The sequence below is a fragment of the Strix aluco genome, chromosome 13 (assembly GCF_031877795.1).
Source record: "Strix aluco isolate bStrAlu1 chromosome 13, bStrAlu1.hap1, whole genome shotgun sequence".
Taxonomy (NCBI): Eukaryota; Metazoa; Chordata; class Aves; order Strigiformes; family Strigidae; genus Strix; species Strix aluco.
In genome coordinates this window covers 6,629,681-6,654,345 of record NC_133943.1, presented here as the reverse complement: position 1 = coordinate 6,654,345, position 24,665 = coordinate 6,629,681, and the positions used below count along the sequence as shown (strand labels likewise).

The window sequence follows — 24,665 nt, the reverse complement described above, 5'->3', positions numbered from 1 at the left end:
CAGGGAGAGGAAGGTTTGTCCTTCTGCTATCCAGGCTCTGCGTGCATCCTGCGGGATGGGCAGAGCTCAGCACCTCCAAGTGTGCCTCTCGCCCAGCCAGAGCAGACAAACAAGGGAGAGGTCACCACTCTTCGTGAGACATTGCCACCCTCCCACTCTGCTTGGGAAGCATCTCCAAGAGAAATGCCTTTCTGCAAAACCAGCAGATTTATTAAAACCAGCTATGAACACAGAGGAGGCAGCCAGAGGCGGCAGGCGGAGGCTGCAGGGCTCTCACTGCTTGCTGAAGCAACACCCCTGCTAGCCCAGCAACACCCTTGCTAGCCCAGCACCAGCATGCACTCGTGTCCAGCTCCTCAGCTCCAGCAGTGTTTTGGCCCATTAGTGATCCTGCAGAGATCACTGGTGGAGTGAGGGACCTGTCTGTGTGGGTAAAGGAAGCCAAGATCTCACCTGCAACAGGACTAACAGTGACAACCATGAAGCTGGACAGGCAGCTAAAAGCTGGGCCTGAGCTTCGTGGCAGGCAGATATTTGGAGGGGGAGAGGGGGTAATACAGCCTGGCGTGTGCATGAAGGCAGGGAGGGGTGAAAGGAGAGGATCCCAGTTGTCCCTACAACCTTGAGCATTGAATAATGGATGAATCACACACCTCTGTAAAGGAGAATTGGGAAACCAAGCTAATTGTTCTCATGGCAGGGCCTTGGGGGGCAGAGAGATTAGGTTGTCCATCCTTCTCCTCTCTCCTGCAGTGGTGCTCTCTGAGGGTGGGTGCAGTGAGGTCACATTCGTTTACAGCCTGAATTTCACCTCGGTCCTTTCATCCTACCCACCCCCAGCTCTTCCCCAAAAGTGCTCTCATCCCCTCTGGCAAATGCAGAAGAGAGAAGGAGTCACCGAGGGGATTTCTAGAGGGGGGAGAGGGAAGCTGCTGAATAAGCTGGAGACCTGGAAGGCTTTGCTGGTAGATCAGACTTTTGTTGAGCCAAGGCAAGAGAATAATAAAAACATCTGACAAGCTCACGTCATTTAAAAACCATTTCCTCCTTAACATCAAGCAGACCAGGAGGCCACTCCAGGGCCAAGAGGCGGCATTGCTACTCAGCAAGAGATGGTGCCTGGGGCCAGGTCAGCAAGTCCAGATTGCCACTAGCCATCCTCATGCCTGGTGAGCAGCTCCCCAGAGCACTGTGCTGGCATCATGGGGGCTTCTCCTCGGGGTCTGCCTTGGGAGCAGGTTCAAAATGCCTCTTGTGCTGGGAGAGGGGAGGTGGCCTGGTAGCACGGCAGGAGCTCAGCCCTGGATTACGGTGTGGCTGAGCCATGAAGTTCAGCTCCATGCAGGAGCATCCCCAAGTTCAGGACTACTGAATTCATTTCACCCCAGCTTTGTCCAGGCACAGAGGAAGCCCTTCCCTTTACTATTTCCTTCCCTTTTTTAGCTTCTTCATTTTGCTTTTCAGAAATTGTCATCCCCGTCCCTGCAGCCACGATGGGGAGAGTTACCTGTCACCCCATTACATGGGGGACAGACCCCACTGCTCTTAGGGAACTCTGGCCTCATCTCCTCTGGGCTCTGAATTTGCACCAGGAAGGGCTGAAAATGCTCTGTGGAAAAGATTTCTTGAGAAATGTTGATAAAAGGGATTTTTAAGTAAAAAGCCCTCAAATATTCCCTTAAAATACATATATTTAGAAGTTAAATACAAGAAACTCAGTTTTTTGTGGGATTTCTTTGGGCTTGTTTTATTTCATTGGAAGGAGAAAATGTGGGAGGGTTGGAGGGGGATCTGTTTTCTAGCAAGTTTTATCTCATTGGGACTGAGGGAAGCAAAAACTAAGGGAAAAAAAGGCAAGCGGTAGAGCAGAGGGAGGGAGAAAGGCAGGGCTCTGCGGCGGGGGGAGCAGCATTTCGAGCAGAGATGAGCAAGAGTTGACACAACTGTTGGAACCTCCAGCAAAATCCCTGTTTACCAGCAGGAGATGCCTTAGAAACAGCTCCTTCTGCAGATCTGGCGTGAGGGGGAACCAATCACCCTGCCAGGAGGGAAAGGCTGAAAACTGGAAAGAGATGGGAGGTTTCTGAGGTGGAGAAGGGAGCCTGGGGCTTGGGTGGGGGCTCAAGGACACCCCTGCCTGGAGTGGCTGAGGGCCTCCTCCTCTGACAGCAGTGCTGCACTCATCCTGCTTTGCTCTTGGCAGGATTCGGCCACCGAGCCACGGAGCTCGCCATGCTGTGCCCCTCTCTGAAGACAACTCTCTGGCTCCTCATCCTCACTGGTGAGTGCTGTGGCTGGGGAGGTGTGTGCAGGATTGGGCCCTGCGCTGGGGATGCTGCCCTGGGATGCTCACTCCGGGGCAAGGGGGAGGAAAGGGGCAATGCTGTGGGGAGGCGCAGGGGTGCACAGCACGCTCCAGGCACATCTGTCCCTCCTAATGGCTCAGGTCTGCGGGCTCATGCTGACCCAATCCTAAGGCGGGGTGGATGTAAAGTCCCTGCATGTCCCTGGGGGCTGTCCCCAGCTTCCCTGCCCACCCGTGGGGACACTAGGGAGGAGCACATGTCCCAGCACCACTGGGACATCTGGGAAAAGGTAAAGCAAGGAAGCTGGGAGAGACACGGGAAGCCATTCAGGAAGACCTTACCTGCTCTATTGCTTCCAAAGGATTTCCTGCAAGGTTTTGCTTTCATTCCTTTTTCACTTTCTTGTAAACTGACATTGTTTCAGCCTAGTCTGTGCCCCGTCTGACACTGTCCCTGTGGAGAGGCAGCCAGCAGAGCAGGGTATTGCCTCATCTTCTCCTCTCTCTCTTGCCCACTAAATGCATGGCCTTTCCAAGCTTTTGAAGGTGCATCTGAGACCTACCTCTGCCTTTACAGAGGCAGGCTCATTTTGGGGTCAGCAGTACTGTACTATACTACTATACTGTCAGCTCCCTAGACCATCTGAACCAGCTCATAGTATGCATAAAAGCCAAGAATGTGAGCAAACATGTGGGTGAGGCCAAGGTCACTCCCATTTCCAGCCCCGTCCTCACCAAGGATGCTCCTTGGGCTGGTGTAACAGCATCACAGCATGGCTGCCTTCCAGCATAGTTTCAGCAACTGCCCCAACTCCCTCCTGAGCCAGCTTTCTGCTCCTCACCACCCAATGACACTGCGCAGCACTGGGTAGCACTGAGGCTGCAGTTACTTTGCAGAAAGGTTGGGCAGGGGCAGACGTGGTTAAAGTATAAAATGAGGGGTTCTCCACCCAGCATTGCCACAGACAACACGGGCAACTTTGAACATTGCTAAACCCTGTGATGTCTTATTTTCTCTCCAGTAAGGGTTTCAGGAGGTACAGGGAATGAAGGATGACCCGCCAGGGTCTAGGTTGACAGAATATTTCTGAGGAGTGCACATGTTTGTCAGTGGTGGCCATGCCAAGGAGGACAAATCCAGGAAGGTTATTTTTCAGTGTAAAGGCTGACACTACAAACCAAATACACTGGCATGAGGTTGTGTTTCAGCTTGCTTCTCCTTGGATTTCAGAAGAATCCAATTTGGTCTCATCTCCCTCCTCTCCCAGGTATGCTGGAGGTAACATCTGGGGGCAGCGGGCTGCACATCGAACCTGGAGACACTGAGCTTGTCCTCGGCCTCCACAGCACCTTCTCCCTCTTGTGCTATGGAGATGGCATGCTGGTTTGGGAACGGGAGGGTCAACCCCTCACCGCCTCACTGGAGCACAGGGATGGTGTCTTCGTCAGCAATCTCACCCTCAGGAACGTGACGGGCCGTCACACTGGGGAGTACGCGTGCACCTACAGCCCTGACCAGGCTCCAGAGACAGCAGAGAGGAAAGCCCTGTACATCTATGTTCCAGGTAGGGGACAGCATGTCCTTGTCTCTGCATTTACACGGGGTTTAGTAACCAGGAGAAAGAGGGTTTTGAATTATCATTCTGTCTCCAAGCACCTGGCCTCCCAAAATCCTCCTCCTATTGCAGGAGAGCCCTCATGACAAGTCATCTGGCTGTGGCATGTCTCTGGTATGCCAGGTCATGGGAGAGGCCCATGTGTGGTGTGCTGGGACAAGTGGTGGGGCAGGCAATGGTGCTAGGCAGCAGTGTCTGGGTCTCTCTCACCCTCCCGTGAGAGGTTGGGCAAACCCATGACATGGCAGCTCTACTTTGCCATGGAGAGTAAGGGAAGAAGCATCCCACCAGTCTGGAGACAGAGCCCTGTGTTGGAGCAGTCCTGGAGGAGCACAGAGCAGCCCTAGTTCAGCTTCAAGCAGCTTTCTGTAACCAGTGTTTCCTCTCTCTCACAGATCCCTCCCTGGTCTTCCTCCCAACAATCACCTCTGAAGAGCTCTTCATCTTCATCACGGGCTACACAGAAGCCATCATCCCATGCCGTGTGACAAACCCACAGATGCAGGTGACCCTCTATGAGAAAAAGGTGGAGAACCCCATCCCAGCTGCGTATGACCCACAACAGGGATTCAAAGGCTTCTTTGAGGATAAGACCTATTTCTGTCGGACATTTGTGGATGACCAGGAGGTGGATTCAGACACCTTCTACGTCTACAGGATCCAGGGTGAGCTGCCATTGTCTGAGCATACCTGTGCACCTGCCATAGCTGTTCCTTCAGCCCAATGTCAGGGGACAGCAAAGCCCTCCCCATCTTAACAATGTCCCTGATCAATTTAGAGGCTGGATTTATTCCTGCCTCCATTAGAGAATGGGTTCTGCCAAAGTGTCAGCTCTATCCCTCAGGGAAGAGACCTTCCAGTGGAACAGTCCACCCAGGATAAATGGACTGGGTGTCCACTCATCCATTCCTTCATTATTCGTTCCTTTCTTTCACCTTTCCCACAGTCTCATCTGTGAATGTCTCCATCAGCGCAGTGCAGACCATAGTGCGTCAGGGAGAAAACGTTACCCTGATGTGCACCGTGAGCGGCAATGAGCTAGTCAACTTCAACTGGGATTATCCCCGCAAGCAGGTGAGTGCTCCAATCCCACAAGCTCCAGGCAGCAGCTCCAGCCTTTACCCAGATGTCCCATGGCAATCACTCATCAATATTCTAGGTGAAGCTTCATAGGAAGCTTCACCCCATGGCGGAGGCCGTGGGATGTTGCTGCTGTCACACAGAGAGGTTTGATGGGGAGATCCTTGGATTAAGGCTGTCTGTCTCAGTGGCCTCTGATCAGTGTATGTTCCCTGTCCCTGTGGCAGCCAGACTGAGGTCCTCTACCCTCTCTTCCTCCCTCTCTGTGAGCCTGGTTTTGTAGCTCCAGTGGCAGAACATGCTCTTGACTTCTCAGACCGTATCTCCTGTCCCTGTTGTGCAGGCGGGGAAGGTTGTGGAGCCAGTGACTGACTTCCTGCCTGGATCCACCCACGAGATCCGCTCCATCCTCATCATCCAGAATGCAGAGCTGGAGGACAGTGGGACCTACGTCTGCAATGTCTCCGAGGGCTACCATGAGAAAACGGACAGGAAAGACATCACAGTCCATGTGATCGGTGTGTTGCTGCCCACACACCCAAAGCCAGCAAACCACGTGGGCGTCCAGGCAGGATGCCCCAGAGTGACGCCCTCTTGTCTCTGCACAGCCTCCAGCTCTCTCCCGTCCCTCACCTCTGCCCTAAGTAACCATGGCCAAAAGCCAACCCTCACCCCATGTCACCGCTGCCCGCTTCTTGGCTTCAAAACACCCCAGATCTCCCACCATGCATTTTGTGACCCTTTAATACACTTGAGGGTATGGGTAGGAGCTCTTCTGCACTGTGCAGTGCCAAAGCAATGTGAGGTCATATTGCCACCTCCCTCCTGCATCTGTTCTTCTTTGAGGGAACCTGCCCCATCTCCCCAAGATAACAACCTTTTCCCCGTGTGCTGCCTGCTCCATGAGCTCCTCTGCTCCAGTGCGGCTCTGCACCCGCACTCTCCTCGGACACAAGCCTGAAGCCTTGAGGGATGAATCTGGAACTGCCCCACCACTTCTGGGTGTTCAGAGTGGTTTGGTCCAGATCCATGTTTGTTCAAAAGGCTGGAGAGGGTGTTGTTTCTCTCTCTGACTCCCCTATCCCTCCTGTCCCCTCTCAGAGCATGGCTTTGTGCACTTCCACACCCACCTGCCCAGCACAGTGTATGCCGAGGTCCACAAGAGCCGGACCATCCAGGTGGAGGTGGAAGCATACCCACAACCCAACATTGTGTGGCTGAAGAACAACAAGACATTGACCATGGAGAGCAGCAGCGAGTTCACCATCACCAGCAGGAACCTGTCAGAAACCAGGTGAGGGCCCATCATTCCTCACCAGGGTGTGGGGAGGGGATAATTCACTAAGCAACCTCCAAATTGTTGGTTGGACACGGTTGGTGGTTGAATGCTTTTCTGTGAGTGGATTTCGAGCATGTCTCAGATGGGTGGGAGCTGGCTGCCTCTGAGCATTGTCAGTCTCCAGGTTCCTTCCCACACCCATTACTCTGGGACTGTGTCTCTTCCAGGTACCAGACGGCTCTGGTGCTGGTGCGGGTGAAGCAGGAAGAAGGAGGATTTTACACCATCCGGGCTTCCAATGAGGATGATGAGCAGGAGCTGTCCTTCCATCTGCAGATAAATGGTGAGGATGGGCATGCAGACATGGGGCTGAGGAATGTAGGAGCAGTCTCAGGGGATGGGTCCGTCCTTTGCTGCAGCCCTTATGCCTCTGACTACAGCTCCAGAGAGGTCTTGTTTAAAGGAAGAGCATTCAAGCAAGAAACATGCTCATTTGAAATATCACACTTGGTCTCAGAGCAAGGGGGATGGGGGGAGAGTGCAGATGCCAGCAGCTCGGCCTTCATGCCCTGGTCCAAGGTAGCAGATGCAGAGATGATTGCGCAGGTCTGATGTCCAGGACTTTCCCCCATGTTCACCTGTGCTCTCCAAGCAAGCAAGATGGGGGCAGGTCTCCTCCATAACCCCCTCAAACCTTTCTCTTTTTGCTGTTAGCTTTCAAAAATAAAACATGATTGATGTGATGAGTCCTACCTCACTGTCTCCTCACCCCCAGGCCATGTTAGGGGTACAGTGAAATAACATTCCCCTTCCAGCCTGCACTCAGAAAGGAGCATTAATTCCCGTCACTGTCTCTTGTTTTCAGTGCCAGCCAAAGTAGTGGATCTCAAGGAGAACAGCAGTGCCAGCAGCGGGGAGCAGACTGTAACATGCTCTGCTGAAGGCATGCCCCAGCCGGAGATCAGCTGGTCTACTTGCAGCGACATCAAATGGTAAGCAGAGTGATGGAGCCCATGGGAATGGCTGAAATCCAGTATTTATTAGAACAATAAACTACTATTTTATTGTATTATTCTGGCCCACATGCCTGGGCATCCCGTGGCAGTGCATGGTCCCAGCTGCCACTCAGGTGCCTTTATCCTCTCCTGGACCAGGTGCAGCACCAAGGGGCAGCCCACCCGCCTGCTGGGGAATGAGTCCGCAGAGATCGGTCTGCAGACCAACGCCACGTACCACACAGAGCTGCAGGTGTACCGCGTGAACAGCACCCTGCACCTGCACAGGGTGGACGAGCCCCTGCTCCTGAGATGCACCGTGCAAAACTTCCTGGGCACGAACTCCCAGGACATCACTCTGGTCCCACATGGTGAGAGCTGAGGGAAGTGTTTGAGCCAGTGGCAGGGCTAGGCTTTTCTCTCCGTGTCTCCAGCCTGGAGGTGCTGGGCGCCAAGACTGTCCTTTGATGACTGCAGTCTTCAGAGGCAGGAAACCTGGGTAGTTCTGCCCAAAACAAAGCCTCCTTTGGGTTGAGCAGGAAAGGCTGCTCTAGGAGGAGTCTGAAACTCTTATGTCCACTGGCTATGGACATCCTCTTCCCACCACTGGCAGGGTCATCCCTCCAGGGAGGGAATGTCTTGTTATTAGCCCGCGGGTCACTAGATGGTGCCACGTACTGGAACATCCATGCACTGAACATCCCAGATATGAGGAAGGATGGTCTAAGCCCAGGCCTGGACCTGCCAGCTCTCCGCCAAGCAAACCAGCCCCTCTAGCTCCTTACACCCTCCCATGATCAAACCTCTCCCAAGGCAGAAAGTCCTTCAACAGGCTGTAACAACCCATCACCCCACTATCCCTGGGGTGCTGGCCCTGCAAGTGCTGGGCAGGTCTGCCCAGGAGGAGAGAGCAGGGACTGCCCCCACCCAGAGGAGAGCTCAGGGTCGAGCAGGAGTGGAACTGTGGCTAGAGGAGGGAAGGGGAAGGGTGCAGGGACCCCTCTGTGCTGCTGTCCCCTCCTTTCCCCAGGGTACTCAGGCCATGCAGAGGTGAAAGATTCTGACTGCTGTCCCTGTTGTCGTTGCAGCCTTGCCGTTCAAGGTGGTCATCATCTCTGTCATCCTGGCCTTGCTGGTCCTCACCGTTATCTCCCTGATCATCTTGATCGTCCTGTGGCAGAAGGTAAAAGAGGAGAGTGTTCCCAGGCTGCCACAGTGGTACCCCTGTGTTAGGGTGGCTGGGAAGAGCAAAGCTGTGAGCTCCTGCTGGCATGGGCTTGATGATGTCCCACCCATGTCAAGGGCCATGGGTCTCCATCAGTCTCTGCATGCGTCTGGCATCTGTAGGTTAGACGGGGAATGAGGCAATGTCTGCAGGGACCAAAGACTCCCTAACAAAGCCCATCCATATCCCCCACTGCCCTCTCTGACCCTCAGCCTCTCAGATCTCTCTTTTCCCTTTGCTCCCCTTTCCAGAAACCTCGTTATGAAATCCGCTGGAAGGTGATTGAGTCAGTCAGCTCTGATGGGCACGAGTACATCTACGTGGATCCCATGCAGCTCCCTTATGACTCCAGCTGGGAGGTGCCCAGGGACAAGCTGGTGTTAGGTAAAGGCTCTGCAGGTCTCACTGATGGACTTCTGGGGTCCTGTCTGTCTGTGGGTGATAGGTTTGGGATCTCCAAAAGAGACCAACCCAGAGAAGGTCCCTGGAGATACGATGTGGTCCTGGGACAGGAGGACCATCTGGGACCCCAGTGGGAGGCCAGCTGTCCCTTTGGCAAGGGTTATTCCTGGCTACCCTTTCTTACAGCTGGCAGCTCCTTCCCCTCCCAGACAGATGTAAACCAGCCTCAACCACAACATCATAGCTCACAACCACCTCCATGTCCACCAGCATGACTGCAGCAAGACTGCTGTGGTTTCAGACAGGGAACTTGTCTTTCCCAGGCTCCTCTCCTCACCTCTTCTTGAGGACCACTGCCAACTTTGTCACCCCACTGTTTCTTTGCAGGACGCACTCTTGGCTCTGGTGCCTTTGGACGCGTGGTGGAGGCAACAGCCCATGGCCTGAGCCATTCACAATCCACCATGAAAGTGGCAGTCAAAATGCTCAAATGTGAGTTGCCCAAACACCATCCCTTTACTCCCATTCAAAAACTGCAAGGTCGAACAGTGCCCATGCACTCCCTTCCTTACCCTGTTGTTCACACTGGTTGTCCCCAACAGCCACTGCCCGGAGCAGCGAGAAGCAAGCCCTCATGTCCGAGCTGAAGATCATGAGCCACCTGGGACCTCACCTCAACATTGTCAACTTGCTGGGGGCCTGCACCAAAGGAGGTAGCTGAGCCCCAGGTGCCTTGTCTTCTCTCCCTGCAACCCTGGGCTGTGCTGAGGAGAACTGTCCTCAGAGAGAATAATTTCTGTTTTCTGGTTCAGAATGATTCACCCTTCCCCTAGGAAAGTCTTGTGGGGCTCTGAAAGCCTTTCCAACCTGACAGAAACTGAGAAGGCATATTCTGTTAATCCCCACCTCCCTCCTCAAACACAAATTTCAAATTCCAAAAATGCTTGTTACCAGAAAGATGGCTTTCCCTCTGGCCCTGCCTAGATGTCCTGCAATCTGGCATTGTCCCTGTGGGATGAAATTCTCTGCCCCAGGGAGAGAGCAAGGCCAAGGCAGGGCTGACAGGGGTGGTGTCTCCCTCCAGGGCCCATCTATATCATCACCGAGTACTGCCGCTATGGGGACCTGGTGGACTACCTGCACCGCAACAAACACACCTTTCTGCAGTCCTACGGTGAGAAGGCACGGCGAGAGGCAGAGGTGTATGGGAACACCGCCAAGGAGGACCACGTGCAGAGGTACCTGGACAGCAGCACTCACCTTCTCCTAGTGCGTACCCCATCCTAGCCCCCATCAATGAGGGAGACTGGTACTGCCAGGAAGGATACCTATATTTCCTCCAGAACAGTAAAATGAACACTGGCCCAGTGCTGGGACACAGCTGGCTGCTCTGCTACCTTGTGAGACCAGCCCATGTGCCAACCAACCACCTCCAAACAGCTTCTGGCAGACGGGGAGTTAGCAGAGGCAATCTGTGTGTCCTGGAGGCTGAGTTTGCTAGCACACACGCCAGCTGCTCCATGCCAGTTGGGAATATTCCCTGTCATCCTTAACTTTATTGGCATAACCATAGCTACGCATTGAGTACAGAGACGAAGGGCTTCCCAGCATGTCTTAACACTCAGAGACCTCAGCTCTGTATTTTCAGGACAGGTTGCATTGCTGCTGAGCCTAAGGGAGAAGTGCTAGAAGGAGTACAGTTGCACAAGAGGTGCTACAAGGAAAGGGAAATGGTCCTTTGTCTGGTTGCCAGCTGTAAGAGATGCAGGCACATCAACGCAGAGAAATGGTCCCATGGGAAGTTAGAAAGCAGCATTTCCTTCCAGCACGCCAAAACAATAGTAAAATAGAGCAGTGTTAGGACATCAGCACAGCTGTCCCCTGCGCTTTCTGCTTGAAGGCAGCTGAGATCCTCCTAAGCACTAAGTGCAGTCTCCCAAGCCCATGGGGACGTGTCCCACAGCTCTGGCCATGCAGCAGGTTTCCCTTACCCAGCACCAGCATGTGGAAGGCCTCAAGGTGCTGCTTCCCAGATGCACTTGTTGCTCACTCAAGGGATGGGTGCTCAAGGGTGCAGATGTTTGCTGATCCAAACTGAAAAGATTTAACTGTGGATAGAGGGTTGTGCCCTGCTCGCCCAGTTCAGCCTTCTCCAGGCCAGTCCTGGCCAGCCTGGGAATGTGCACAGTCAAGGTGGAGGGTTTTGCCTGCCCACACTGGTTTGAGTCTCATGCTCTCCTCCCCTGTGGGTGCCTGTGGAGCTGCGTGGCCCCAGTTCCCCTTCCTGCCCTCCCTGGTGCCGAGCTTGGGTGCTGAGCCAAGCTTGTGCTCTTCCAGGCAAGGTGAGCATGAGAAGTTTCAGCCTGTGGACAAGGACACCTGGACACCTGCAGAGGAATATGGCAGGGCTGTTTAAAGCTAGGCTGAGGACACCTGAGCTGTTAGATGGTTGAAGGAGGTCTCCAGTGCTGTTTGTGCTTCTCTGCATGCATGATGCAGGGCTTCTTTCCCTGCTGTGAGGGATTTTTCAGTGCTGAGGCTGGAATTGCAGTCCCACAAATCATTGTCCCCATGCCCTGCATCTCCTCCTCTCCTCTGGATCTGAACAGCCTCTTTGTTTCCCCCCATAGTCATCTCTCCTTGTCTGTCGAGAGCGATGGGGGCTACATGGACATGAGCAAGGATGATTCCCTAGATTATGTGCCCATGTCTGACATGAAGGGCGAAGTCAAGTATGCTGACATTGAGTCCTCTAACTACGGCACTCCATACGAGCTGGACAGCTATTCCCCATCAGGTAACAGCTCAGCCACGGCGGGAGGGAGAAGTGCTTGCACTTCAGGCGCTGGGTGCCTTTGTTGCAGAGGTGGATGGTCCATATTGCAAAGGTGACCTCTGGGACAAGTCCAGCAGTGGTGGCAGATGCCCTCACGATGGGAACTCCTGGATTTGCCACTTTGTTGTTGGAGGCAGAGCAATTCCCAGTGGGTCCTTCCACTGGTGGGCAGCCCACGAGTGTGCTGAGTAATGCCAACATCCATCTCTGCTTGCCCTCCAGCTCCTGAAAGAACAGACCGGGTGACGCTGATAAACGAGTCTCCACTCCTCAGCTACATGGACTTGGTGGGATTCAGCTTCCAGGTGGCCAATGGGATGGAATTCCTGGCTTCCAAAAATGTGCGTATGCCAGCTGGTCTGTAGTGCCTGCAGCAGTGGAGACCAACAATGCTCTGCTGTGTCCTGTGGTCAGCTTCCACTCACTGTCCCTCTGCCCATGCCAACCTCCTCAGGGGAGAAGTGGCAGTGCAATTGAAGAGCTGCTGACCACTTCTCTTTGGAAACATAGCCCTGGGGATCAGCATGACTATATTTGCACGTGACAGCTAACCCTGGCTTAGATTGAGCTTCAGACCTCAAATTCCCTGACTCTGACCTCCTCCCAAGCCATGTGCAGCACAGCTGTGGTGTTATATCATCCCTATTTACCAGGAGGACCAAACAGCATTAATTTCCCTGTGCTAAAGCACAAGGCACTCTGCAGCAGAGCTACTACTCTCCACGGACACCCCTATTGCACCACATGCTCTGAGCCCCCTCAGGCCTCATCAGAAGTGCTTGTTTAGTGGAAATTAAGCCACCAAAGAGGACTAGGCTCTGGGATTTCCAAAGGTCTGGCTTAGCCCAGGGCAGGCAGTAACATAGTTGGACCATGTGAAACATCACACAGGGCAGGGCTAAGAGAAGGGGTAGGCATGGCATCAATGACGTGCAGAGAGAAATTCCTGGCTCTCTGCCTCCAGCCAGCCAGTCTGATCCCCAAAAGTGCATGGTCAGTGGTCTTGCACAGAGCACAGAAGAGGAGGTCCCAGCTTCCCACAGCCTCCCACAGTCCCACTTTACAGTGGTGTAGTATCACCGTGCTTGCTAGTAGCGTCTGGCAGAGTCTTGAGAAAACCTTGGGGCTGTTCATATGGAAAACATCCAACATGGTGGCAAACCAGGAGGCATGAGCTAGGCTGGTGTAACTGATATCTTCAGACTGCTGAGCTAGATTGTCCAAACAGGAATGGAGATACCCCTCCTTGCCAGCCCACCAGCCCCCTTTCTTGGTCAGGCCCTGGCAATCCCCCCTCTGCTGGGTTGTTCAAATTGCCCTTGCTAGATTTGTATGCCTGTTGCTGTCACAGGGGTAACAGTCCAGGCGAGCAGCAAAAATGCGGTAGCTCTGCAAGTAGCTTTGAGCCATGGTTGTCCCTAGAGGTGGAGGAGATGCCTCAAATGACGTGAGGTGACTCCTGTCCCTGCAGCCCCAAAAATGGGCTAGTGCTGGAACTGGGCTGCTTCCTTGGGCTGCCTGGGGGCCCCTTGCAGTGACAGTGCCCTGCTTCCCCCCTGCAGTGTGTTCATCGTGACCTGGCTGCCAGGAACGTCCTCATCTGTGAGGGAAAGCTGGTGAAGATCTGTGACTTTGGCCTGGCAAGGGACATCATGAGGGATTCCAACTATATCTCCAAAGGCAGTGTGAGTACCAGGAGCCATGCAAGCCCCTTCTTCCTGGGGATCTGGGCCTGGCACCCCCTGCATGCTCCCCCTGTGAGTCACCAGTCCATCGTTGTGCCCAGCCGTGGTGACAAGGCAGGACTCCCGGGAGATGGTGCCATCCTGCACCTGATGTCCTCTGCATGTGGAGTAGTAGAATTGCATGCCCATATCTCCAGGCTCTTACGGAAGAACCTGGGCAGCAGCAGCAAAACTAAGGATTGTCCCCTGTGCAGCCCACCACTGGCAGCAGTGCTGCATCCCTGCCCTGCACCGCTCTGAGTCCGGTCCTGAGCTGCAGGCAGGAGGAGTGCAAGGTTAGGCAGCTTGACAGTGCTGCAGTGAGTCACTGGCCACTCTGGGACGAGGTTCACAGACTTCTTCTCTAACCACTAGACCACAGGGTAAGAGGAAGTGTTTTCCTGTGAGCCAGAAAGACATCTCCAATCTTTCGAGGCAGGAGAGGATAAGGATGTAACTGAGCTTCCCCGGAACCTCCCCTGTGGCTTCAACAACAGCATATCCACTCCAGCTCTGGGTCATTTGGGAACATGTCACCCCAAGCAAAGTAGGCCATGTAATTCCCAGAGACACTCAGGCTGGGAGAGCTGAGAGTGGAGCCAGGCCCCTCAAACCACAATCTTTATCTACTCTATGACCTACTTAACTTCTCTTGTGGCCTTTCTCACATTTGCATGGGATGGCAGAGAGGCACTCAGTGCCTGGGCAGGGAGACCCTCCTGCAGAAGGGCTGGGGTTTTCTAAGTCCAGCCTTGGCATAGCTGCTTTTCCTTCCAAAACGGGAAATGAAACTGGGCTCCTTTGCAATCCTTCCTGGAGATTATTTTGGTATTCATTGTGCAAGCGAATTCCAGGAACAGCACAGCCAGTGCTGCATACAAGCTGATCAAGTGATGCTCCTTTTGACGTACCACTCTGAGTAAGAGCAGGAAAAAGGTGGATGTGTCCTTCAGCTCTTTTCTGGTCATCCCATAGCTCTCTCCAGCCTGTTATAAGGTTTCCAAAGTCCAGTTAGGCCTGGACTCCCTTCAGTAGTGTTGTGGCCTTCTTGTGCAAGTCAGTGGACACCCCAAGAACTAGGGAACAGAGAAAGCACACCGTGACAGCTCATCACAGTAGACTGTGATGGAAATGGATATAGCACACCCACTCTTTCCTCCTGCCTGCTGGGTTCATCCTTCACAAGGAAAGTGGAAAATGGTCCCTCTAAGAAGTAGCTGACAGCAGATATCAGCAGATGTGTTGGGCTGACAGACAGCTCCGAAGGGTCTTCTCTCTTTCTAAATTGGGTGTCAGGCTCTCTCCTGTTGCAACAGGTGCTGTAGATGTGGCTGACTCTCTTCTTGTTCCATTTTTTCCCCTTAGACATTCTTGCCCCTTAAGTGGATGGCTCCAGAGAGTATCTTCAACAACCTCTACACCACCCTGAGCGATGTGTGGTCCTTTGGGATTCTCCTCTGGGAGATATTCACTCTAGGTAAGTGCCCTGGAGATCATGGTGGTGTCTGTAGGTCTGATAACATGTTAGCAGGATCCTTCCCAAAGACAATAGAAATACATTTCTAATTCCCACGTCCCAACCTTACCAGTCAGATTAGCACTTCATTCCCTGTCTCCTTCTTTCTCATGCTGACGTTGCGATTTGGAAGTGAAATAGTAAAGGTAAAGAAAAAAGGAAACCTTGGTGTGAAATGCATGTTGGCATGGCGGTGGCAGGCAATCCACCAGCCTGATTTCCTGCTCTCCCTTTACACCCAGGGGGGACTCCATACCCTGAACTGCCCATGAATGAACAGTTCTACAACGCCATCAAACGTGGCTATCGGATGTCCAAACCCACCCACGCCTCTGATGAAATGTAAGTGCTGCCCATACACGTTTTCCCTGGGCCTGCGCTACACAAACTACAGATGCATTTCTGCCTCTCTTTTCCCCACCCGCTAACTCACCGGAGTGCTCTCTCTTCCCTCTTGTTAGCTACGATATCATGCAGAAGTGCTGGGAGGAGAAGTTTGAGATCAGACCATCCTTCTCACAGCTGGTGGTGCTTATGGGAAATCTCTTGGTGGATTGCTACAGAAAGGTATGTTTAAAGGACCCTGTGCTGGAGGGACAGGAGAGGGTCGGTGCTCTGTGGAGTATACTGCCTTGGTTAGGGCCCTCAATCAGGGTTTGGACACTAGTGTTTAGTGCTGCTGTGCCAGAAGATCTTGCTGTGACTAAGGCTGCATTAGTTTGAACAGCCAATGAAGGTGGTTTGGGCATCCTGGGACATTCCTGAGACAACTGGCATTGCCAGACAGGCAGTTGGTGTCTTAGCAACTGTGGAAATCAGAACTGGCAGGAGATCAAAACCTGCCTCCAACTGTTTGGTATTTTGGAGCTGTGGAGTTGTGCTCCTGATGTCTCCCTTAGGAAATGTTAATGATCTGTCTTCAGTGGAGTCAAGGTAGCTGAACCCAGCTAGAAGATGCCAGCCCCTCTAGAAAAAGTCTAGCCGACAGGGAAAGTAAATACAACACAAGTGCATTTTCTCCACTCACAAGACCTTCCTGTTTCTTTGGTAACCTGCCATGAGAGCAGAGGTACCAGCAGGTGGATGAAGAGTTCATGAAGAGTGACCACCCTGCTGTTGTCCGGACAAGACCCACAATCCCTGGGATGAACAATGCCAGACTCACTGCCAGCTCCCCCACCGGCAGCATCCTCTACACAGCCGTGCACCAGAACGGGGGTGAGAATGATTATATCATTCCTCTTCCTGACCCCAAGCCTGAGACAATCTGCGATCTCCCTCAGGAGGCCTCCATCAGTCGGGCCAGGTAAAAACATTACTTCTGAATGTTGTTTCTTCTCCTCACTGCCCAAATCTGAAAGCAGGCGCCTCAAGAGCAAATGGGGATGCTCTGCTGAGGGATAGGCCAGGGGAGGGTTTACCAGGAAAGAAGGAGGACAGTGTCACCCCCCTCTGAGGTGCTGTGACCTTGCATGAGCCCGCAGGGATGGAGATGAACCAGAGGAGCTGGAACGTGAGCTAAGATAGGGTGCCATGTCACATCCCTGTACATCAGCCAGCACAGCTGGGGACAAGTGACCCCGCTCACAAGGAGGAGGGCACACAGGGGCCCCTGGTCTGCAGAACCCAACCACATGTAAGCTGTGTTTGGCGGCTGAATAGAGCCAACTGATATTGTGTGTTCCCCTGTGGAAAGCTGCTCAGATAGAGTGGGGCTGCTGGGAGCTTGACATGCTTCTCAGCTGTTGGGAATCCTCTGTCTCTTTTTTATGCAGCTAAAAGAGAAGTAGGTGTTTTGTCAGCTGATGTCCTTGGTAAAATGCGAACACAAGAAATAGCACTTTTATTGGCAGTCGGTGGACTTGGGACAAGGCACTCATTTCTCTCTCCCTCTTGTCTCCCTTCAGCTCTATGTTGAACGAGGCAAACACATCATCTACAATATCCTGTGACAGCCCTCTGGGCCTCCGGCAGGATGAGGAGCAGGAATCTGACCCACAGCCAGGCTGCCAGGAGCCAACCACAGGACACCAAGAGGTGGAGGAGAGTTTCCTGTAGTCAGAGCTGGGCTGAGTCTGCATCTCCCTACGGAGAGGCCAGCTGAGGGGCTGACCAGATGTCACAGAGAGCCATGCTTTGTACATTGGGACATTCCCACCTGTCCCAGCATCCCTCCTTCCCTCCCATCTCCCAAAGCTGGGTGGGGAATTAAAGACTTTTCCCCATTGCCATCCCCTTCCCCTTTACAAAGAGGTGGCTTAGTGCCAGCAACCTTCCAGATCACTGCCACATCCTCCTCAGTGATCAAACCACTGCAGGAGGGAGACATCTCACAGACCAACATCTTCTTTCAAGTGGAAGACGTGGGTTGGATCTCCACAAGAGACACCACTTTCTACATTGCTAGGATGATACTCCAGCCTCTTCCCCCTCCATGGCAATGAGTGTCATCTCCTCTGCACCAGCACTTCTCTGATGGACTCAGCACCAGACACACCGTGGTTCTGTGAAATGCCACTGGGACGGATGATTTGCTTGGAGTCCATTGCTGCAGTGTAGAGAACCTGAAACACCAACCTTCAGCTGCTGGAGATCAAGAGTACATTGGGTAGATTTTCCTCCAAGCACAGCCAAGTCCTGGAGAGACCAGCCAGTGTCTCAGAAATACTGAATCACCATTTTCCTTTCTTGACAGCTCTTCTACGGTGGATAGAGCGTCACAAGCACTACAGGTACCCATGGCTCCGGGGCACAGCTGTGCACCCACCTAAGGGGCTGTCACACCCTGAACCCTGTTGTGCCCAGCATGGCACCAGGAGCCCCAAGGGCATGCCAGGAACTCAAAATGCTCTCACAGTGATTCTGTTGTAGTAACAAAGAGGGCAGTCCAGTGTTGTTCGTGTCGTCTGTGTGGACACTAAGCTAATTATCCTTCATTGAAGATTTAAAGGGAACAAATATATTAATCCACTAGCCAGGGCCAGTATAAGGAAGCAATATGGCTATTCATTAATCTACTGCCACTAAGCCTAGCTCATCTGCTGGGAAATCATATAACCCTGCCAGCTGCAAAATCTTTGTGCCTTATTTTTGGGACGCAAGGGCTCCCTTTTGATAGACTGTTCACCCAAACACCCTTTCTCAGGATGGGAGGTCTCACCGGTCCCTCCTGAGTCATAGCAAGACTATGGGGAGCAATAAGGATGCCAGAACACCAACCCAGGGACATCTCAAAAGAGAGAGAGGGAGAGGGACTGGGAAGTTATTTGGTCACAGCTGAAGTGTATCTCACACCCTGCCACTTTCTGGGGGCCAGGTGTAGCCACGTGCAGCCTGCCAGGGCTGTGGATGAAGTGTCATGCAGAGCAAGAGGAATCGGAGAGGATTCCCCTCTCTTGGAAAGTATTTTTAAGAATAAAAGGACAGAGACCTTCCTCCTGCTTCTCACCTCCTTCCTCACTTCTCACAGGCAGGCCTGGGACTTCTTGTGCTCTCAGCTGGCACTTGAAGGAGGAGACTCAAAGCAGGAGGAACACCAGGCTTTTGAAATCAGTTGTGAGCCCCACCTCTGCAGAGATGAAAGCTGGACCCCAAAAACTACAGGTCTGACACCATAGCAGGTTTTTTTTCTGAAAGGAGCGCTGTTCGCTGCATGCCCCCCCGCCGACTCCCATTAACCCCTTCATTGCCCTACTCATGCACATCTCTCTGTGCATCCCACAAAATCTGCACAGGCAGGTTTACAAATTCAGAAATTCAAGTAGCATTTTGCTGGACTTCTGCCACCTCAGAGCCACTGAGAATTATTTTTTTCAAAACTTCTTCCAGAAATCCCCAGCAAAACAGCTTCTGTTTTAAGTTGTCTATCGTTGCAATGCTGCCATTTATGCAGCTAAGAGAGGAGTAGGTGTTTTGTGGGCTGATGTCCTTGGTAAAATGTGAACATAAGAAATAGCACTTTTACTGGCAGCCAGTGGAGTATATTTTCAGCCCATGTGGTCAGAGTCCCCACCATCCATAGGAAACTCACTGTGAATGACAACTGTTTTTCCATGCTCTGTTCCTCCTGCTTGTAACGAAGGAGCCATATTCTGTGGCCACAGTTCATTAAATAATCCTAACCGCGGAGAAACAGTAACTTATGAGATCTTTGGGGTCAGACCACTTTATTTTTCTAACATGTAAGGTGCTTGGTAGGATCCATGTCACTGCAACTTGAGCCCATAGGATGGCACATCAGATCATCCTAATAGCCCCTGTCTGCACCAACTCCATTTTTAATTTGTCCTTCTCTATCAAAGGTGACCAGAAGTACCCAGTACTCCAGGTGAGGTCAAATGTAGACCCCGCATAGGGCATTAATAGTTCTGGTCTGTACTGGATTTTACTTGCCTGGTGTAGCTTTGGATAATGTTGGCCTTTTCCCAGCCACAACATACTGGCAGTTTGGAGTCATCCTCTGACCAGTCTAAGCACCTACGTCTTTCTACTCTTCCAGCATTTGTAACCAAGATACTCCCCGCTGTTCCAGACATTGGGTCATCAGCACATTTTATTAACAAACTGTTATTTTTGGGCTGGACTGACTAATAAAAATATTAAATTCTTCTAGCATCAGGAGCAACCCTAGAGAGCTACTTTTACTACCTCTGTCCAGCCCAAAGATTTCCCATCAATTAACCCCTTCTCACCCTCCCTTTGGCCATTTGCTTATTTACTTCACAAATCCCATGCTAAAGTCCATCTTGTTCAGATTAAGTAATAATTAAATTACTAATTTCCCACTATCAAATAGTTTCCACAGTCCTGAAAGAGGAGATCCATTTCTTCTTCCTGCTGGTGGAACTCAGGTACACTTGGATGCCTACTGCATTCTGTCCCTTTTGTAGATTTACTGCAATTATTCTTTGCATCAAAACCTGTTCTGGCTACTGACGGGGTGCTAACCCCACCTCACTCTTCCTTCTTCAAGCAGGTATGCCAGACTCTTTGCAAAATGGTACCATTCTCCACTCCAGAGAGATATGACCAAATATTTATCTTTGGCCCTGTGACTGCAAGGGCCAAGTCTTGCACTTTGTGGTACTTTCCTGTCCTTACTCAACTATTCCCATCACCATTTAGCGATGGCATGCACACCCGCTGCAGCAAGCAGATCTTCTCAGCCTGGGACAGGCTGGCAGCTGGGCAAAACCAACATATTTTGCTAAGTATCCCTGCAACTGTCCTCAAAAAGAGGGCTTGGCAGGGCTGAGGCTTATAGCAGCCCCCAAGACAAGCTCTCTCTGCTTGGGGAGCCAGCTCCAGCCTCCCGCTCCCTCTCTCTCTGCTGCCAATATTCCAGTCCCTGCATGGCCCATCGGGTGAGGGCCAGGAGAAGTGGTCGGCTGTTCTGGGCCCATCAGTTTTGTAGCCATAATTTGTCTGGTGAGACTCTGAAGGGAACCAGTCCCTCTGGGTTCTTAGTTTCAACGATCAGTATTTTTGTTTGGGTGTGTTTTTGTGTTTAGAGGTGGACCCAAACTGAGCCCCCCAAAAAGGGACATATGCCACAGCTTGGGCCCACCTCTAGTGCAATATCTTTTATTTGTAGATTATATTTTACTCTACAGCTGTTACATTGTTATCAGCACCAGTATATGCATAATCCTACTGCCAGTCACTATTTCATACATACCTAACTGTATCCCAGAAAATAATGCGACACTCCGGTGTCTCTTTCCACATTTAAGATGCTTCTCAGACTGATGTGTGCACAGGTTTTAATCCTTTTGTCTTCGATTTGAGCGTGTTATTATTTTTTTAAGCAAGAGTGTCACGTTTAGTGTTTGTTTGTGTTGTGTTAAGAAATCTAGAGCACAGCGGACTTTACTTGTAACTAAATTGTCTCTGTTCACCTGCCAAGGGGACTGTAGTGGAGTCCCACGGGGATGGGAGGCACAAGAGCACTGCAGATGTGCAGCCAGGAGGAAGTCAGCCAGAAGTGAGAAATGGCTCTTCCCCTTCTTCCCAGTCAGGGTTCTGGGCTGGGGGAGAGACAACACCACAGATACAGGGTACTGGGCAGTGGGGTTAGGTTTTGGCTGTGGGGAAACCCAAGATCTGCCTGTGTGAAGCTGGGCAGATCTGCAGAAGGGGATTTCACAGAAGTCTCCTTTTGGGGGCTTTTTCTAAAATGAGATGTCAGCTAATGTGTTAAGGAGGCAAACCCCATGCTCCAATGCACAGGCGTGAGGAAGAGGTCTGGTCGGGCTCAGTGCTTAGCTCAGGTCCCAGGATCAGTGTGGCCAGTTCATAATGCAAACCGCAGGATCTCCCACGCAGACAGGAGAGCAGTGGGCTGCCAAGCCAGGCCCAGGGAGCCCAGACACAGCCTGGCTGCGCTCCCACTTGAAGAACATGCAGGTTGCCCTTTGGCAGCCTTTGCCCCAGGTGTTGCACAGGCAGAGAGCAGCCAGGGCAGCTGCAGGTCCTCACTGGGCACTAGGCAACTCCTGGACCATGCACCGGTCCTTTCTGCAGCAGATCCCAGCCCTGCCTGGATGCTGAGCATCCAGTGCTGACTAACAGTGAAGGCACCATGTTGTCTGCAGGACTTGCCAAGGGCAGGCCAGGTATTGTTAAAAAAGCAGTTTTCAGGGGCCAGCACATGAGTTGCTGGGATCCCAGCATAATTCCCAGGTTTCATCCGGAGGACTGAAGTCTCTGGGACATGCCAAGATGGATCCAGTTGACTTTGGCAAAGGCAGGGGAACTGCAGCAGTGTAGCTCCAGCAGCACTTTGGAGAGATGGCTCTTGCAGGGGTGGGAGGAGGCAGGGAAGCCAGCTCGTGCTGGGAAGCCTTCAGCATCCCATCTTTCCTGTCCTTTCCTCCTTCATGTATTGCACCAGAACTGCAAAGCTTGCCCAAAGCATGCCCTCTGCCCTGTCTCTCTCCTGCTGTGCTGGCTTGCTGGCATCATGCTTTACTCTGCAGCATCTCTGAAAAGAAGCAGCCTCCATGCTGTCTGTCTGAAACCATCCTGATGGCAAAGAAAAGAACAGAGTTCAGACTAAGGTACCAAAGAGTTAACATTTTCCTAGGTTTACAGATGTATTTGTAGGATTTGTACTATGTCACATCTATAGCCGTGAGATATTATTTTTATGCTGTAAACTTTTACAAATACGTTTTTAAAGAGAGTTTAAAAATAAAGGTGTTTTTCTTTTTGCAAAGTTCCATCTCTTCCTTTGTTTGCCTGATTTTGGTTGCTCCCACTCAGATGTGGCTGGGAATACAGCTTAACCATGTCGTGGGTGAAGGCAAAGCATGTTAATACGCTGTGCATGACCCCAATACTTAGTGAAAGCCAAGCTGGGAGCCAGGCACAGAGAAGCACAGCAAGGCAACAGCTGAGCTGAGACATGGTAAGGAAAAGGGGCTGCGAACAGGGCAGGATCTGCCCCATCTCTCTGGTAATTGTCCAGCTTGTGGGTTGTGTTGCACTGGGAGGAGATGGGTAGAGGGAAGGACACTGGGAACAATTCTTGCGTGTATCCCTAATGCCTGAGGTTTGGGCCAGCAGCCCTAAACAAGGTCCCATTGCTGTGTCTGTGCTCAGATCAGGGTAGGGATGCAGGAGATGGCAGACTGAACAGTGCTGGGCTGAAGAAGATGGGAGAATCACAGCACTGTTGGTTTTTTCACATAGTTTAATAGCTCAGGGTGATGGGAGAGACTGGAGGTAGCAATGGGGCAGGGCAGCAACACAGCCACACTGCAGTGCACGGGGCTCTCCACGTCCAGCTCTCCTCTGAGCTGGGCTCTCCTCCCCTCCCTTTGGGATGAGGACTTCACTAATAACCTTTAAAGATGCAAGCCCAAAATATTGGCTCGCCACACTGCCACTCCCTCAGGTCCACATGTCCCCCTGCTTTCTTCTTGCTCCCCTCACCTTTCCTCAGTCACCTCTCCAGAAGTGCTGGGCTCCCGCAGCCCCATGAGAGACAGGCACCTCCTGAGTCCAGCCCAAAGTCGTCTCATCTCCCTGGCTCTAGTGAAACTTCTCCTCCCCAAAATGACCCGAGGCTGCTGAACGGAGCTGTTAACAGCCAGCTCTGAGCCACATGCTTGGAAAGCCTGGGGTTGCTGTGAAGAGGGGATTTTTGAACTGAGGTTCAAATATATTGATGTTGACCCTGGTTTTCGGCTGCATGATGCAGCCCCAGTGCAAGTCCCCGCTGGCAGCACTTGTGCCTCCCTCAGCCCTTGTGTATCCAAAGGCCCAAGGCACCAGCTGCAGCAGGAGACAGGTCCAAGTACCAGCAAGGCTCCCCTTTCCAGCACAGCCTGTCCTGGGCTCCTGTCTTTGCTCAGTTTGCCAGAGAGGAGGTTTGCAGGCTCCCTGACCAGCTCAGGCTGCTTCTCCCTAGATATGCTCTGAGTCACCTGGCATGGCTCAACCACCACAGGCAGACAGGGCATTTTTCTCCAGGAGCTGAATCAGCAGGGAAAAAAAATCACCTCGTCTCCAGAGAGGCTGCAGCAAAGGCTTGGGGGAAATCAGGGAGGGGGAATTGGTAGACCTCAGCCCTGAGCCCAGCTGGCTTCCACTGCCCAATCCCTGCCTGGCAGGTCTCTTGCATGTTGGGATGCACTGAGGAGGGGTCATGGGGCTGGGAATGAGCAGGCAGACATGGGGACTCCCAGCAGGGCATTTTCCCCACCCCAAAACAAGTGATTTCCTCTCCAGTGATGAAACAGGCACCTCATGGAAGAGCTCAGAGAAACAGAGAAACTCAGACTGCAGAGACAAACCCTGGCCTGCTGCAACCAGGGTTTTTAGCTGTTTGGGTACCAACAGTTCACTCAGGACATGGGGGTTTCACATGTGTCCGCAGACTGCTGCAGGGTGGTTCAGACAGGCACGACACCATGGCCAGCTGTACTCAGTGGCAGGGGTCCTGTAGGGCTGGAATGGCCTAGTCCTGCTCTCAGGCTGGGAAACCAGCCTGAGCTCCCAATGCTCTCAGCCAGGACTCACAGCAGCCTCCACTCTTCCCTCCACAGCCAGTCTGCGGCCAGACAGGCACTGAGCAAGTCGCATGCCATCTCCCAACACACCTTCCTGGCCATCGGGGCCTCCACAGACATCCCCGGGCTTCAAGTGACTCAAAGTAAAGCTGAAGCTCCTCTGAGAGCATCCCTGCCCCTTGCTCAGAGCTGCTTGGGCATATGAGCCCCAGCAGCTCTCCTGTGACTGAGCTGCTGCTTGCAACCACAGGACTTGGGGTGCAGCCTATAGGCAGGAAGAGATGGCCACCAATGAGGGAGGAACTCCAGCAGACAGATTGTCCCACTGAGCATCCCCAGGTATGCCCAGCCCAGCTTGGGGACCTGTGTGTACAGGCTGTGACTTGTCACCTGTGGACCACTGCCATGACAGATGCTCTGCAAGGGGCCTCCTCAAAGAGAAGAAGGGAGGCTGAGAGATTGTTTCCCTTCTTTGTATTAAACCTGTCTGGTTTAATACTTGATCACACTGGTGAGTCAGTTCTCTCTGAGCTGGCATTTGTTCCTGGAAAAAAACCAAAAAAACAAACCTTAAAAAGAAGAAGGAGGGAAACAAACATCCTTTAAAAAGCCCCTTTGGCTCAAAAGGAGGAAAGAATAATCAGGCAGATGTCTCCTGTGGCCCAGACACTCA

The 24,665-nt window shown here is 52.4% G+C and overlaps 1 protein-coding gene across 3 annotated transcripts in view; it reads left to right on the top strand.

The window, feature by feature from the left end:
* The window catches only part of PDGFRB (platelet derived growth factor receptor beta), a 34,910-nt gene extending 12,716 nt beyond the window's left edge, over positions 1-22,194 (top strand). For 2 of the 3 annotated variants that reach the window (XM_074838537.1, XM_074838538.1), the window contains 22 exons: positions 2,204-2,281; positions 3,574-3,870; positions 4,317-4,586; positions 4,868-4,995; positions 5,345-5,519; positions 6,103-6,295; positions 6,508-6,623; positions 7,146-7,272; positions 7,435-7,646; positions 8,364-8,458; positions 8,752-8,884; positions 9,290-9,394; positions 9,505-9,615; positions 9,987-10,140; positions 11,533-11,699; positions 11,961-12,079; positions 13,301-13,423; positions 14,828-14,939; positions 15,221-15,320; positions 15,440-15,545; positions 16,046-16,284; positions 16,886-22,194. In XM_074838537.1, coding sequence (XP_074694638.1) covers positions 2,233-2,281; positions 3,574-3,870; positions 4,317-4,586; positions 4,868-4,995; positions 5,345-5,519; positions 6,103-6,295; positions 6,508-6,623; positions 7,146-7,272; positions 7,435-7,646; positions 8,364-8,458; positions 8,752-8,884; positions 9,290-9,394; positions 9,505-9,615; positions 9,987-10,140; positions 11,533-11,699; positions 11,961-12,079; positions 13,301-13,423; positions 14,828-14,939; positions 15,221-15,320; positions 15,440-15,545; positions 16,046-16,284; positions 16,886-17,036 — 3,282 coding nt within the window. In that variant the 5' untranslated portion in view covers positions 2,204-2,232 and the 3' untranslated portion in view covers positions 17,037-22,194. Of the gene's footprint in view, positions 1-1,062; positions 1,130-2,203; positions 2,282-3,573; positions 3,871-4,316; positions 4,587-4,867; positions 4,996-5,344; positions 5,520-6,102; positions 6,296-6,507; positions 6,624-7,145; positions 7,273-7,434; positions 7,647-8,363; positions 8,459-8,751; positions 8,885-9,289; positions 9,395-9,504; positions 9,616-9,986; positions 10,141-11,532; positions 11,700-11,960; positions 12,080-13,300; positions 13,424-14,827; positions 14,940-15,220; positions 15,321-15,439; positions 15,546-16,045; positions 16,285-16,885 lie in introns of all 3 variants that reach the window. The other variant, XM_074838536.1, reaches the window with a different exon arrangement.
* Positions 22,195-24,665: the final 2,471 nt, after the last annotated feature.